The sequence below is a fragment of the Macaca mulatta genome, chromosome 6, assembly GCF_049350105.2.
Source record: "Macaca mulatta isolate MMU2019108-1 chromosome 6, T2T-MMU8v2.0, whole genome shotgun sequence".
Lineage (NCBI taxonomy): Eukaryota > Metazoa > Chordata > Mammalia > Primates > Cercopithecidae > Macaca > Macaca mulatta.
In genome coordinates, this window is record NC_133411.1 from 84,744,692 (window position 1) to 84,759,379 (window position 14,688).

General features: G+C 42.3%; 1 protein-coding gene across 3 annotated transcripts in view; it reads left to right on the plus strand.

Annotated features, from left to right (window-relative positions):
- The first annotated feature begins 805 nt into the window (after nt 1–805).
- SCAMP1 (secretory carrier membrane protein 1) overlaps nt 806–14,688 on the plus strand; it is a 119,539-nt gene continuing 105,656 nt past the window's right edge. For all 3 annotated transcript variants that reach the window (XM_078004923.1, XM_002804439.4, XM_015140319.3), the window contains exon 1: nt 806–917. Coding sequence is in view for 2 of the 3 variants with exons in the window: in XM_002804439.4 (XP_002804485.2) it covers nt 861–917 (57 nt within the window). In the remaining variant the exon portion in view is untranslated. The remainder of the gene's footprint in view (nt 918–14,688) is intronic.

Here is a 14,688-nt window from a genome sequence, read left to right on the forward strand (position 1 = left end):
TGGCCTCTTACCATCCCTCTCCCATTATTTCTGAAGAAGTAGCCATTTTGCAGATTCCGGAGGATGGCAGCCAGGGCCGGCCCTTCGGACTGAATCTCATCTCATTCTCCAGGCTCCTTGGATCAAGCTGGGACCGGCAGCGCCAAGGCTGCTCTCCGTGATTTAGCAGCAACTTAGAGTCAGAGAGACCGGAAGATGGGAGGCCGGGATTCTCAGGTGGGGTCACGAGTGCTCAAAAACCCGTAGCAGCGGCCGCGTCCCCGCCCCGGGGAGGTGATCTGCGGCTGGCGGTGCAGTGGCCTCTCCAGTGTCCGCGTCCGATGGTCTAACGGCACTGCTCCCGGGGTGCGCGACCCGCGACTCGGGCTGCCTCCCCCAACCTGGCAAGTGTGCGTCCTTCCCACAAAATGCCACCACTTCCCTAAGTCACGCTGGGCCCCGGGGAGCTGATTTGAAATTGGTCTTCAGAAGACCGAGCAGGGCCGGACGCAGCCGGCCTCCGGCTGAGAGCGGAGGGGAAGCGTCCCATACTCTCCGAGAATCCCGCGGGCTAGTGGCGTGTGGGACGCTTTTCATCCGCTCTCAGTTCCCGGTTCCTACGTCCCAACTCCCTACTCGGTCGCAGCCAAAGCCCGGAGCGTGCGATCCGGACCTGGAGGAACCGGACGGCGAACGCGAGCGGCGCCGCGGCCGGGAGCCTGCCGCACCGGGCATGCTCAGTGGCGCGGCCGGCTGGGTGGCCCGCGAGCTGCACCCGGATCTGCTCGGCGGCGGCGACGTGAGCGCGCAGGGGGGCGGCGGCCTCGCCTCGTCTCTCTCTCAGCGCCTGGGTCGGGTGGGTGACGCCGAGAGCCAGAGAGATGTCGGATTTCGATAGTAACCCGTTTGCCGACCCGGATCTCAACAATCCCTTCAAGGTGAGCTTCGGCCCCAGCATCTCCTGCCGCCGCGACGCGTCGTTGTTTGTGAAAACGGACGAGTTCCGTCTCGCCCACTGCGCCTGCCCCTCGGCTCCCCTTGGCAGCCCAGAGAGGGGCGCGGGGCCGCAGTACCCCATTTGGCCCGCGGCCCCGCGTCACTCGTTTGGGTTTTGGGCTTTGGAGGTGGAACCTCCTCAGCTCGTGCCCGGCCGCCCTTCCACACGTCCCCGACTGGTGAGGGTCGTGCCTGCAGCCGGGACTGGGCCCGCGCGCCTGGAGGGGTCCTGGTCCGCCTCTCAGGAGCGGGGAGAGTGAGAGCCAAGGGCAGGTGGAGTCGCCCCTTGCCAGGCAAGTGTCGCTGGCAGGGCCGGGAGGCGGCGGAGGGGGGCCCGCCCTGGGGTGGGGTTGTCATGGGGACCCGAGGTGGCGGCGGCGGAGAGCTGCGTGGGGTGATGGCAGAGGTGTGGAGGAGGAGAAAGGTGAGGGCACCGAGTATACTGCAATTAAAAAAAAAAAAAAAGGTTGTGTTTTCATTTTTTAAACTTGTGTTGCACCCAAATACCACCAGTGGCGCTGCCATCCCCCCTCTCCTCGTTAGGCTGAGGTTGAGGATATTGATACCAAAGCAGAAGTTAAAAATAAATAAACATATCTGGAAAACAATAGTGCACGTGGACGACCTCTTCCCTACCCAGCTGCTTCTAGCAAGGTAAACGATGGGTTATTTTCCAAGCACCTAGTGCGTCACCGGTTCTCTGGGCCATATGAGGATACCATTTCCCACTTGAGCTGCTTTTCTTCTTGGAGTCGACCTTATCAACCCCAGCTTCGGAAGGGCTTGGCACAGAATCCTGCAAAGGAAGGCGGCTGAGATGTTCGTCGCCTGCGTTTAAATGAATGCAACATCTAAATAACTCTCTTTGAAAGTATCCTGGATTTCCTAATGAGTGTAACTGTTAGCACGTGTAATTTGTTTCCAACTGTTGGTTGAAGTTGTTTCTCAATCCCCCCCCGGCCGTGTGCAATAGTAACTTTAATTTGCAATCACACAGAATAAAACTAACTCTCAATTTGTGGTCACACAGGTGTCACTTCTGGCTTGTTGAGTTTACATCTTTTTACTCCTGATTTTATCTTTCATTAAGAATCCTGGAAGAGGAAAAATATTTCTGCTCTGATTGTTAAATGCCTGATAATTCCAAGGAGGATTATTTTAATGAAATGATCCTGATTATTATTGACAACTCCACTCACTTTGTAGCAGTGTAGAATTAGACTCAGTCACTGTTTCATTGTCCCTAATGCCACTTAAGAAAATTCAGTACAACTGTCCTGTACCTTTCAGTGACATGGTTGCATTTTAAGACTTTTTTTTTCCCCTGGCAGTTTTGTTTCAATTAGTATTGGACTTGCTTCCATGTTGTGGAAAATCGGGTTATTCTTAAATGGTAGACTTTTTAAAGAGACCGTTCATAAATTGTTAAATGGGTGTTATTTTAAAATATTTTGAAGATAAAACATCAAGAACCTTTTAGCCTTTCTTAATTCAGATAATTCATTGACACTGTTTATTCAGCATCTGACGATTTGGCAGTGTATTTTCTACTTGGTCATTCCATTTCATGGTTCATTTCATATTAACTGGCTTTCTTGTTAGGGCAAGACATTGTCTTCATCTTAGCCCAGACTGTCCTTTTGTGACATCTATTATTGCCATGACACTTTTCCTCTTGTGACATTCATAAAGTTGCTGTAGTAATTCTAAACCTAGGAGTTGTTTTAAATATTCATTGTGGCATAACATTATAAATCTTTATAAGTGGATGGACTCAGGACAATGATTATTCAAGTTTGAAAAATGCTTCAGGGACATCATTTAGGTCTAAGGGAGACTTGGTTGTACACACATTTCTGCTTATGATCTTTCTCTGATTTTGGTGACTGTTACAGCACTGTCAGTGTGTCTGACCCTTTATTTTTCCATTTCCATTTATATTCACCTGCCCCTCCTCCTCTCAAAAGTATAGTTTAATATCTATATTTTGTCTTTTTACTTTTTCTTATATTTATGTAAAAGTGATTTTTGAAATAACATTTCCGATACTCTACTTAAATCTGAAATGTTCCCAGACTCATTTGTGTTACTTTATGATCAGCCTCCCTAGTAGCTGGGATTACAGGTGCCTGCCACCACGCCTGGCTAACTTTTTGTATTTTTATAAGAGTTGGGGTTTCACTGTGTTGGCCAGGCTGATCTTGAACTCCTGACCTTGTGATCTGCCCACCTCGGCCTCCCAAAGTATTGGGATTACAGGCGTGAGCCACCGTGCCTGGCCGATCATTTTTCAAAATTATTTTCAGTATTTGAAGATAAAGCTCTTATTTTCAAGTATATGATATTTCTCATTTGGGAACTATGCTGATTTCTTTTTCATTAAATCCTATTTGGTTTCCATTGCCTTTTTCATTTTTTAACATTTCTTTTCCTTCACTTTTATGTTAGGAATACTTTTGCAAGCATCTTTGTTTGAGCCATATCATGAAAGTAGTTTGAGTCTGTTTTCCTTATATAATATAACCATAGTGGTTTACTTGATTTATTGGTTGTTGTAAGGTTATTTGCTGGACTCAATTCTTTTTTTTTTTTTTTTTTTGGTTGAGCCCCTGCTTTATATTCTAGTGGTTGTGCTAGGCTCAGTGAATGGTTTTATGAAATTTGAATGGTTTTCATTACACATCAAGAAACTTGGAATAACTGGAAATCTTAGTGGTCCAAAATAAAACAGATGATTAAGTATGTAGAAGTTTCTGAAGATCCACTCTTGAGCTGTTAAAATGGGGTTTTAAAGCTAGAGAGGGAAAAATATTTTCTATATAGTCAACATGTAATTATGGAAGAATTGCTGTATGTCCTTTGTTTTCTGTTGAGTTTATTTATTCATTCAACAAATACTGAAGAAATATCTCTGTCCTTATGGCTATTAGTCTAACAGTGAGACAAATATGCTTGGAAAATGAATAAAAGGGGAGAGTTTAATAACCAGGAGAGGTCAGCAATATAGGCTCTTACAAGTCAGCATAAGAGTGTATGGTTAAGTGCCAGAACAAGTGCAGTTTGTTCATAGGAGGGAGAAATTAGTAAGTGGTCAGAAAATCTTCATGCTTTCTAATATGCTTTTGCATATTAACATATGATAATTGATTGAATAGGATAGTTCATTATGGAAATAACATTTAAATTAATGTAATTTTTAAATTATGAGGAGAATTAGAATTTCACAGCTAGGAAGGCAAATTCTTGAAATATATTCAGTCAGATCTCAAAGATTAAAAAACGAAGCCCACAGAGGCACACTTGCTCATTGTCTTATGCCCATGTGTAGGTAGTATAGAACTGGCATTAGAATTTAGGTCTCCTGATTTCTAGTCCATTGCTGGTGACGCTGTGCTCCCTGGTTGTATTTTTGATACCAAAATTCTTGTTTTGTATTTGGAGGTTAGAGTTGAGGCTCTTGTCGGGAGGCAGCAGAGGATAGGATTAAAAAGTTTTGGCTCAAGAATTTGAAAAGATCTGGGCTTGATCCTGGCTTTGTCGCTAACTGGTTGTGAGACCTTGGAAAGTTACTTAACCTCTTTAAGACTCAGTTTACTATTTTGTAAAATAGGGTAATAGTACATTATAGGATTGTAAATAGGATTAGATGAACATACATTTAGCATATAATAAGAGCTTTATGTATGGTGGTTTTAATTAGGTACTAATATTTAGTATTAGTAGTAATTTAAAATTTACGTAGTAATTTAAGTAGCTGTTTAATGGCTGGGCGCGGTGGCTCACACCTGTAATCCCAGCACTTTGGGAGGCCGAGGCGGGCGAATCACGAGGTTAGGAGTTTGAGATCAGCCTGGCCAACATAAGAGACCCCATCTCTACCAACAATACAAAAAATTAGCTGGGCGTGGTGGCGGGCACCTGTAATCCCAGCTACTTGGGAGGCTGAGGCAGGAGAATTGCTTGAACCCGGGAGATGGAGGCTGCAGTGAGCCAAGATCACGCCACTGCACTCCAGCCTGGGTGACAGTGTCAGACTCGTCTCAAAAAAAAAAAAAATTGGCTGGGCGCGGTGGCTCAAGCCTGTAATCCCAGCACTTTGGGAGGCCGAGACGGGCGGATCACGAGGTCAGGAGATCAAGACCATCCTGGCTAACACGGTGAAACCCCGTCTCTACTAAAAAATACAAAAAACTAGCCGGGCGAGGTGGCGGGCGCCTGTAGTCCCAGCTACTGGGGAGGCTGAGGCAGGAGAATGGCGTAAACTCGGGTGGCGGAGCTTGCAGTGAGCTGAGATCCGGCCACTGCACTCCAGCTTGGGCGACAGAGCGAGACTCCGTCTCAAAAAAAAAAAAAAAAAAAAAAAAAATTATGTTTAATAATCTCTGTATGCTTAGCTATGATTTCGGTGAAATTTGTGTTCCTTTTGGCTCTTCTGGAGTGCTGGTAGTAACTGTTTGACTGATCATAGTCAAGGAATCAAAGCTAAAAGTAATTAAGTGCTTTGCCTATGTCAGCCTGCTGGACTAGACCAAGGTTGTCTGAATTCTGGTGCTTTTTCGTGACACATAGTTCCTCCCTAATAAAATGTCTCCATATTAAAATTGAGCATAGTGTCCATTTTGTTTTGGCCTCAAAAAAATTAATTTTAGTCTATTGAAATTTTTTTTTTTTTTAGAAATGGCCTAAAAATTCAGCATTCTCACTTAGGTTATCTTTTAAGTTACAGTAATCTAGTGACATTCTAAGAGTCGAAGTTGAAAATTGAAAAAGACCTATAATTCAAGTGTGTTATTCTTTTGTCTTAGTCTGTTTGGGCTGGTATAACAAAATATAGTACCTCACAGTGGGTAATTTATAAACAACAGAAATTTATTGCCCAGAACTCTGGAGGCCATGAAGTCCAGAATCAAGGTCCCAGCAGATTCAGTGTATGGTGAAGGCCTCTTCCTCATTGATTGCATCTTCTTTGTGTTCTCACATGGCAGAAGGGGATGGCAGCTCTCTGGGGCCCTTTTCTTCTCCCCTCCCCTCCCCTCCCCTCCCCTCCCTTCCCCTCCCCTCTTTTCTTTTCTTTTGGAGATGGAGTCTTGCTCTGTTGGCTAGGCTGGAGTGCAGTGGTGTAATCTCGGCCCACTGCAATCTCCGTCTCCTGGGTTCAAGCAATTCCCCTGCCTCAGCCTCCTGAGTAGCTGGGACTACAGGCGTGCACCACCATGCCCGGCTAACTTTTTGTGTTTTAGTAGAGACGGGATTTTGCCATGTTGACCAGGATGGTCTTGATCTCTTGCCCTTGTGATCCACCCGCCTTGGACTTCCAAAGTGCTGGGATTACAGGCATGAGCCACCATGCCTTGCCTTTTTTTTTTTTTTTTTTGAGATGGAGTCTCTCACTGTGTTGCCTAGGCTGGAGTGCAGTGGTGCGATCTTGGCTCACCGCAACCTCCACCTCCAGCAATTCCCGTGCATCAGCCTCCTGAGTAGCTGGGATTACAGGTGTGTGCCACCATGCTCAGCTAATTTTTGTATTTTTAGTAGAGACGGGGTTTCACTATATTGGCCAGGCTGGCCTTGAACTCTTGGCCTCAAGTGATCCACCTACCTCAGCCTCCCAAAGTGCTGGGATTACAGATGTGTGCCACCACACTTGGCCTCTGGGGCCTTTTTTAAAAAATAGGGATATTAATCCCATTCTTGAGAGCAGAGCACTGCTGACCTGATCACCTCCCAAAGGCTTCATCTTCTTATACCATCACGTTGGTAATAGGTTTCAGCATGTGATTTTTAAGGAAACACAAACATTCAGACCTTAATTTTCATTTTGTAACATCAAGAATGTCATCCATCGATTTCATTTACATTGACAATGATACTTACAAGTTGATTTCACTCCTCCCTTATCTGTTTAAAATTTTGAGGCTGGACATGATGGCTCATGCTTGTAATCCCAGTGCTTTGGGAAGCCAAGGCAGGAGGATTGCTTGAACCCAAGAATTTGAGACCAGCCTGGGCAATATAGTGAGACTCCCATCTCTACTAAAATTTAAAAGTTAGCCGGGTGTGGTGGTGCACACCTGTAGTTTAAGATACTTGGGAGACTGAGGCTGGAGGGCAACAGAGTGAGACCTTGTCTCAAAAAGAAAAACAAACCCCAAAAACAAACAAACAAAAAAGATAAACAATTTTGAGTTGGGAGATTGGCTAGCACTAGGAAAGTATTCTGAGGATTTCCTTTGTGATTGTCACACTTTGAAAACTATCTTTTAACGTTAATCCAGAACATAGTGGTTGTAGTGTGTGGGCATGTGTTATTTTACGTTCATATCAACTGCATGAATTCCTGCTCATTTTTCCTCATGTTAATATTTTTAAAAAGCACATATCGAGCTGCTGTTTTATTTCATAAACTTAAGATGCCATCCTTTGTAAGATACATCATTATCTTATTTACCACTGCCTCACTTATCTGTTGCTATGTAACAATCCCAAAATATAATGGCTTACAATAACAATTATTTGCTCAAGATTCTGTTATTTGAGCTAGACTTAGCTGGGCAGGTTTTTTCTATTTTTTAATATTCTTTTCTGGAGTTACTTAAGTGGCTTCAGTCACCTGGTTTATGGTTTCAGATGTCCTTACCCAAGTGCCTGCTGGTTACCTGGAGATGTCAGTGGGCATAGCAATTGGCTGTCTTTCATGTAGCCTCTCTACTAGTAATAATTGGGCTTTGTGCATAGTAGCAGCAGTGCTCCCAGAAGGCAAGAGCTGAAGTTACAAGGCTTCTTGAGTTATATGCCACTTCTGCTGTATTCTGTTGGTCAAAACAAGGCACAAGTTCAGCCTAGATTTTAAAAGGAGTGACAAGCAATAGGCCCCACTTCTTGACTGGAGACAGATCTATGAACTGAAGATACACCCAGCATAAAATGGCAAGGCAGTCATAGGATAACTTCAGTAGACACTCCCATTCAAATAGGGAAAGAGTGGGAGGCGTGTAGCAGCTGCTGATCTGTAGCGATTCTGAAATCTAGCCAGGCACATGTTGTTAGGGTCCCCTACATTGGGGACAATGAGTGTTTCTTAATTAGGGCCCAGTTCTGCTACCTGGTATTGGTTCCTTCACCTGTTATTTTCTTCTGCTTTTGGCTCCACCCTCTGAGAGGTCCTTTATTTATTTCTTTTCTTTAATAATGAGCCTTGTTGCATCTGAGTAGCATTTTTGGCCTGCTTCTTGCCCATTAAAAATTTGGAGCCCCGAAGTTTCTATTTATTTTGAACTGTTTTTTTAGTCCAGGCTGGCACAACTCTCAACAGTTTCTTTTTAATCTTACCAGAGTTCAAACCATGCCTTAAAAACCACATTCATCATTCTTTTTGAGACAATCTTTATTTAGGGTGAAGTGTCAGTTGCCATGGTCAATATTCTTAAGATATTTAGAAAACTTTTTGTCTGGGTTGAGCATCTCATATGGCCAGTGGAAGACTGCTGCTGTAGGAGGCTGCTGTGCCACGTGACAAAACTAGGCTTTGAACACAGTTTTATTTTGGCCCTGTAGCTTTAACTACAGTCATATGAGATGATGGCGATTATGAAATTTTTGAAACTAAACTGTTCTTATGCTGATATTACCAAAAGTTTTTTGGGGATACAATTAATATTTAATAGTGATAAATGCAGATCCAAATAATTTATTGGTTGTTTCCTTAATATGAACCACCAGTGTGATACAGTTGCTGAAAAATATATATTGGCTTAATGAAATTAGTGATCAGTTCCTTAAAATTAATAATCCTACAGTATTCTGGTCTAATAACTGGGTATTGTTCTTAATTGCAAGTGCATATTTAAAGAGTGCTGTGAAAATACTAGGATATGCCCAAAGAGGACAGTCAAAATGGTCATGGGACTGGAATCAAGTTATAGGAAGAACAATTTAAGTTTCAATTACTCAGCAGATTTAGTCTACAGAGGGCTAAAGGGAAATAGGAGAGCTCCCATCAGATACCTAAAGGGTTCTTAGTTATGTGAATAAACTTGTTATTTGTTGCTTTAGAAAAAGAATCTAAGGTTAACTGGCAAAGTTTACTTGAAGGTAAATTTTGTCCAAATAGATAATTTAAAAATCTGCTAGCATGGCCTGACAATGGTCTTTTGGTAGGGCATTCTTCAGCACTTGCAGGAAATTCAAGCAGAAGTTGAATAACCTATAGAGATGCATACAGACATACCTCAGAGATACTGCAGGTTGGGTTCCAGATCACCTTAATAAAGTGAATACCGCAATAAAGCAAGTTACGTGAATTTGCTGTTTCCCAGTGCACGTAAAAGTTATGTTTATAGTATACTGTAGTGTATTAAGTGTGCAGTAACATGTCTAAAAAGTGTATATACCTTAATTTAACAATAATGCGAAAAAATGCTAACGATCATCAGAACCGTCAGCGACTCATAATCTTTTTGTTGTTAGAGCATCTTTCCTTATTGTTGATGGTTGCTGACTGATCAGGGTGGTGGTTGCTGAATTTTGGGGTAGCTGTGGCAGTTTCTTAAAATAAGACAGTGATGGAGTTTGCCACCTTAGTGTACTCTTCCTTTCATGGAAGATGTACCTGTAGCATGCTGTGCTGTTTGGTAGCATTTTACCCACAGTAGAACTTCTTTCAAAGTTGAAGTCAGTCCTCTCAAACCCTGCCACTGCTTTATCAACTAATTTTATGTGCTGTTCTCAATTGTTTGCTGTCATTTCAACAATATTCACAAGCATCTTCACCAGGAGTAGATTTCTTTCTTTTTTTAAAAAAAATTATTATTATACTTTAAGTTCTAGGGTACATGTGCACAATGTTCAGGTTTGTTGCTTATGTATACATGTGCCATGTTGGTGTCCTGCACCCATTAACTCATCATTTACATGAGGTATTCCTCCTAATGCTATCCCTCCCCTCCCCCACCCCACGACAGGCCCTGGCGTGTGATGTTCCTCACCCTGTGTCCAAGTGTTCTCATTGTTCAGTTCCCACCTGTGAGTGAGAACATGCAGTGTTTGTTTTTCTGTCCTTGCGATAGTTTGCACAGAATGATGGTTTCTAGCTTCATCCATGTCCCTGCAAAGGACATGAACTCATCCTTTTTTATGGCTGCATAGTATTCCTTGGTGTATATGTGCCACATTTTCTTATTTCTATCACTGATGGACATTTGGTTTTGTTCCAAGTCTTTGCTATTGTGAATAGTGCCGCAATAAACATACGTGTGCATGCGTCTTTATAGTAGCATGATTTATAATCCTTTGGGTATATACCCAGTAATGGAATGGCTGGGTCAAATGGTATTTCTAGTTCTAGATCCTTGCAACATCTCCTTAAGCTGATAAGCAACTTCAGCAAAGTCTCAGGATACAAAATCAGTGTGCAAAAATCACAAACATTCCTATACACCAATAACACAAACAGAGCCAAATCATGAGTGAACTCCCATTCACAATTGCTACAAAGAGAATAAAATACCTTGGAATTCAACTTACAAGGGATGTGAAGGACCTCTTCAAGGAGAACTACAAACCACTGCTCAATGAAATAAAAGAGGACACAAACAAATGGAAGAACATTCCATGCTCGTGGATAGTAAGAATCAATATCTTGAAAATGGCCATACCGCCCAAGGTGTAATTTATAGATTTAACACCAGGAGTAGATTACATCTCAATAAAACACTTTCTTTGCTCATCCATAAGAAGCAACTCCTTATCTGTTTAATTTTAATCATGAGATTGCAGCAATTTAGTCACATCTTTAGATTCCACTTCTAATTCTAGTTCTTTCAGTGTTTCTACCATATCTGCAGTTACTTCCACCCCTGAAGTCTTGAACCCTTCTGAGTCATCCCTAAAGGGTTTGCATCAACTTCTTTCAAACTCCTGTTAATGTTGACATTTTGACCTCCTCCCATGAATCATGAATGTTCTTAATGACATCTAGAATAGTGAATCCTTTCTAGAAGATTTTCGATTGACTTTTTCCAGATCCATCAGAGGAATCACTATCTATGGTAGCCATAGCCTTATGAAATTTATTTCTTAAATACTAAGTTGAAATGACTCCTTGATCTGTGGGTTGCGGAAGGGATGTTATGTTAGAATGCCTGAAAACGATATTAATCTCTTTGTACATCTCCATCAGTACTCTTGGGTGGCGAGGTGCACTGTCATTGAGCAGTAATATTTTGAAAGGAATCTTTTGCTGAGCAGTAGGTCTCAACAGTGGGCTTAAAATATTCAGTATACCATGCTGCAAACGAATGTGCTCTCATCCAAGCTTTGTAGTTCCATTTCTAAAGCACAGGCAAAGTAGATTTAACATAATTCTTAAGGGCCTTAGGATTTTTGGAGTGGTACATGAACATTGGCTTCAACTTAGAGTCACCAGCTGCATTTTCCCCTGATAAGGGAGTAAACCTGTCCTTTGAAGCTTTGAAGCCAGGCATTGATGTGTCCTGCCTCTAGTTCAGAAAGTCTTAGATGGCATCTTCTTCCCATTTAAGACTGTTTCACCTCCTTTTGAAAATCAGTTGTTTAGGCTGGGCGTGGTGGCTCACGCCTGTAATCCCAGCACTTTGAGAGGTCGAAGCAGGTAGTTCACCTGAGGTCAGGAGTTTGAGACCAGCCTGGCCAACATGGTGAAACCCTGTCTCTACTAAAAATACAAAAATTAGCTGGGTGTGATGGCAGGTGCCTGTAGTCCCAGCTACTCGGGAGACTCTGCAGGAGAATTGCTTGAACCAGCGAGGTGGAGGTTGCAGTGAGCTGAGATCGTGCCACTGCACCTTGCACTTTTATGTTATGGAGACAGCTTCTTTCCTTAAACCTCGTAACCAACCTCTGCTGGCTTCCACCTCTTCTTCTGCAGCTTGGTTACCTCTCCGAGCTTTCATAGAGTTGAAGAGAGTTAGGGTCTTGGTCTGGATTAGGCTTTGGTTTAGGGGAATGTTGTGGTTAATCTTCTATCCAGACTGCTCAACCTTGCTTCATACTACAAGAAGGCTGTTTCGTTTTCTTATCATTTGTGTGTTTACTGGAGTAGCACTTTTAATTTTCTTCGAGAACTTTTCTTTTGCATTCACAACTCTTTGGCCCAAAGAAGCCTAGCTTTGGCCTATCTTGGCTTGCAGCTTGTCTTCCTTACAGAACTTAATCATTTCTACATTTTGATTTTAAAATGAGAGATGCTTGACTATTCCTTTCACTCGGACACTTAGAGGCCATTGTAGGGTTGTTAATTGGCCTAATTTCAACATTGTTATGTCTCAGGGAATGGGAAGACCCAAGAAGAGGGACAGAGGGGAACAGCTGGTTGGTGAAATAGTCAGGACACACAATTTTTTTTTTTTTTTGAGACAGAGTCTCTCTTTGTCTCCAAGGCTGGAGTGCAATGGCATGATCTCGGCTCATTGCAACCTCTGCCTCGCAGATTCAAGCGATTTTCCTGCCTTAGCCTCCTGAGTAGCTGGGACTATAGGTATGCACCACCACACCCGGTTAATTTTTGTATTTTTAGTAGAGATGGGGTTTCATCATGTTGGCCAGGCTGGTCTTGAACTCCTGACCTCAGGTGATCCAGCCACCATGGCCTCCCAAAGTCCTGGGATTACAAGCGTGAGCCATCGTGCCCGGCCAGGACACATAACATTTATCAAGTTTGCAGTATTATAGGCATGGTTTGTGGCACCCCAAGACAATTACAAATAGTAACAACAAGTATCACTGATCACAGATCACCATAGCAGACATAATGATAATGAAAAAGTTTGAAATATTGTATTACCATAGTGTGACACTAGAGACGTGAAGTGAGCACATCTGTTGTTGGGAAGGCAGTGCTGCAAGACTTGCTTGATGCAGGGTTGCCACAAACCTTCAATTAATTTTTTTAAAAAAGGCAGTATCTATGAAGTACAATGAAACTAGGTATTCCTGCATTTTCTGTGTTCTAATATATCGACTGTATTGGATATTGGACTTCAGTGTGATCATTTCAGCTAGAGAGGATGCTTTGTGTTCAGAGACCAGCTATACTCTGAGCCTCAGCTTCTGCTGAGGGAGCAGCCCTCATGGTAGCTTACACATTTGTGATCATGTCCTCTAGGATGTGACCCTTGCCACCCTGGTCTCAGCTGGCTGATCTTAACAAAGGTACTTGTCGAAAGCAGTGGAATAGCAGTCATCTCACTAGGCTTTTGAAGGCCATTTTCAAGAATTCCTGTCCCTCATCAGAGCTGCTTTTTAACTAGAAGGGATGTGCCATGTCATGAAGAATTTCAATCTCTGTGAAACCTGGCATTCTTCTTTCTGTATGTATCTTTAAAATATTTTCCTGCTCCCAGCATTTGGGGTGACCTGAGTGAGTCTGTCTGTTTCAACCAGAATTGCTAAACAGTAAGTGTAAAGTAACATTTTCTTGCCAAAACTATGATAGAGTTAAGCCTGTATTTAGACCTACAGTTTTTGGTGGTATAACGGAGTAATACATTTGCAAATATTGTAAGATGTTTTTAAATCACAACGGAGAATTTCCCTACTTTCACCAGGTGTAGGATATAAAAAGGTGACATGGAGTTTGGTTAGGTTTAACCTTGTAACAAGTCTCCTTACAACTTTCATTTCAGTTCACTTGTTCCTACTGAGGCAGTCTGTAATGTCCTGCAGCTTTTGACTTCATATAGTAGACTAGTGTTGAAGCCCCTGTTCTCCTTTCTGTGCAGAAGCCTTGCAGATCTACACCCAGAGAGCAATACAGTAATCCCCTTCTCCTTGGCATTTGGCTTTGGGTGCTTTTCAGAATTAGTAATGTTACTTTATCAGTTGCTGGACACAAGTTGTTTCTGTTTTTTGGCTATTACAGGTAATGTGTCTATAAACATTCCTGTACAAGTGTTTTGTTTGATCACCTGTTTTAAATTCTTTTGGGGATATATACCTACAAGTGGAATTTCTTAGTCGTATGGTAACTCTGTTTAATCATGGAGGAACTTCCAGACCCTTTTCCAAAGTGGCTGCACTATTTTGTATTCCTGCTTGCAGTGTATAAGTGTGTAGATTTCTCTGCATCTTTGTTAACACTTGCTATTACCTGTTTTTTATTCTAGTCATCCTAGTAGGGGCGAAGTGGTGTCTTGTAGTTTTGATTTGCAGTCTGCTAATAACTAACGATGTTGAGGATCTTTTCATTTACTTATTGGCATTTGCGTATTTTCTTTGATGTCTGTTCAGATCCTTTGGCTATTTTTAGATGGGGTTATTTGTCTTTTTTATTATTGAGTTTTAAGAGTTTTTATGTATCCTGGATACATACCTTTGTCAGGTATGTGATTTGTGACTTTTCCCCCCCCATTTTCTGGGTTGTCTGCTTTCTTGATAACATCTTTTGAAGCACAAAAGCTTTTACTTTTGTTAAGTTCAAATTACGTATTTTTTTGTTGTTTGTATTTTAATGTCACGTCTAAGAATCCTTCGCCAAATCTGAGGTAAAGAAGGTTTATCCCTGTGTTTTCTTCAGAGTTTTATAGTTTTAGCTCTTGCATTTAGGTCTATGATTCCTTTTGAGTTAATTTTTGTGTTTGGTATGAGGTAAGGTCAACTTTGTTGTTTTGCATGTGGTTATAATGGTTGTTCCAGCACCATTTGTTGAAAAGATTGTTCATTCCCCATTAAATGATCTTG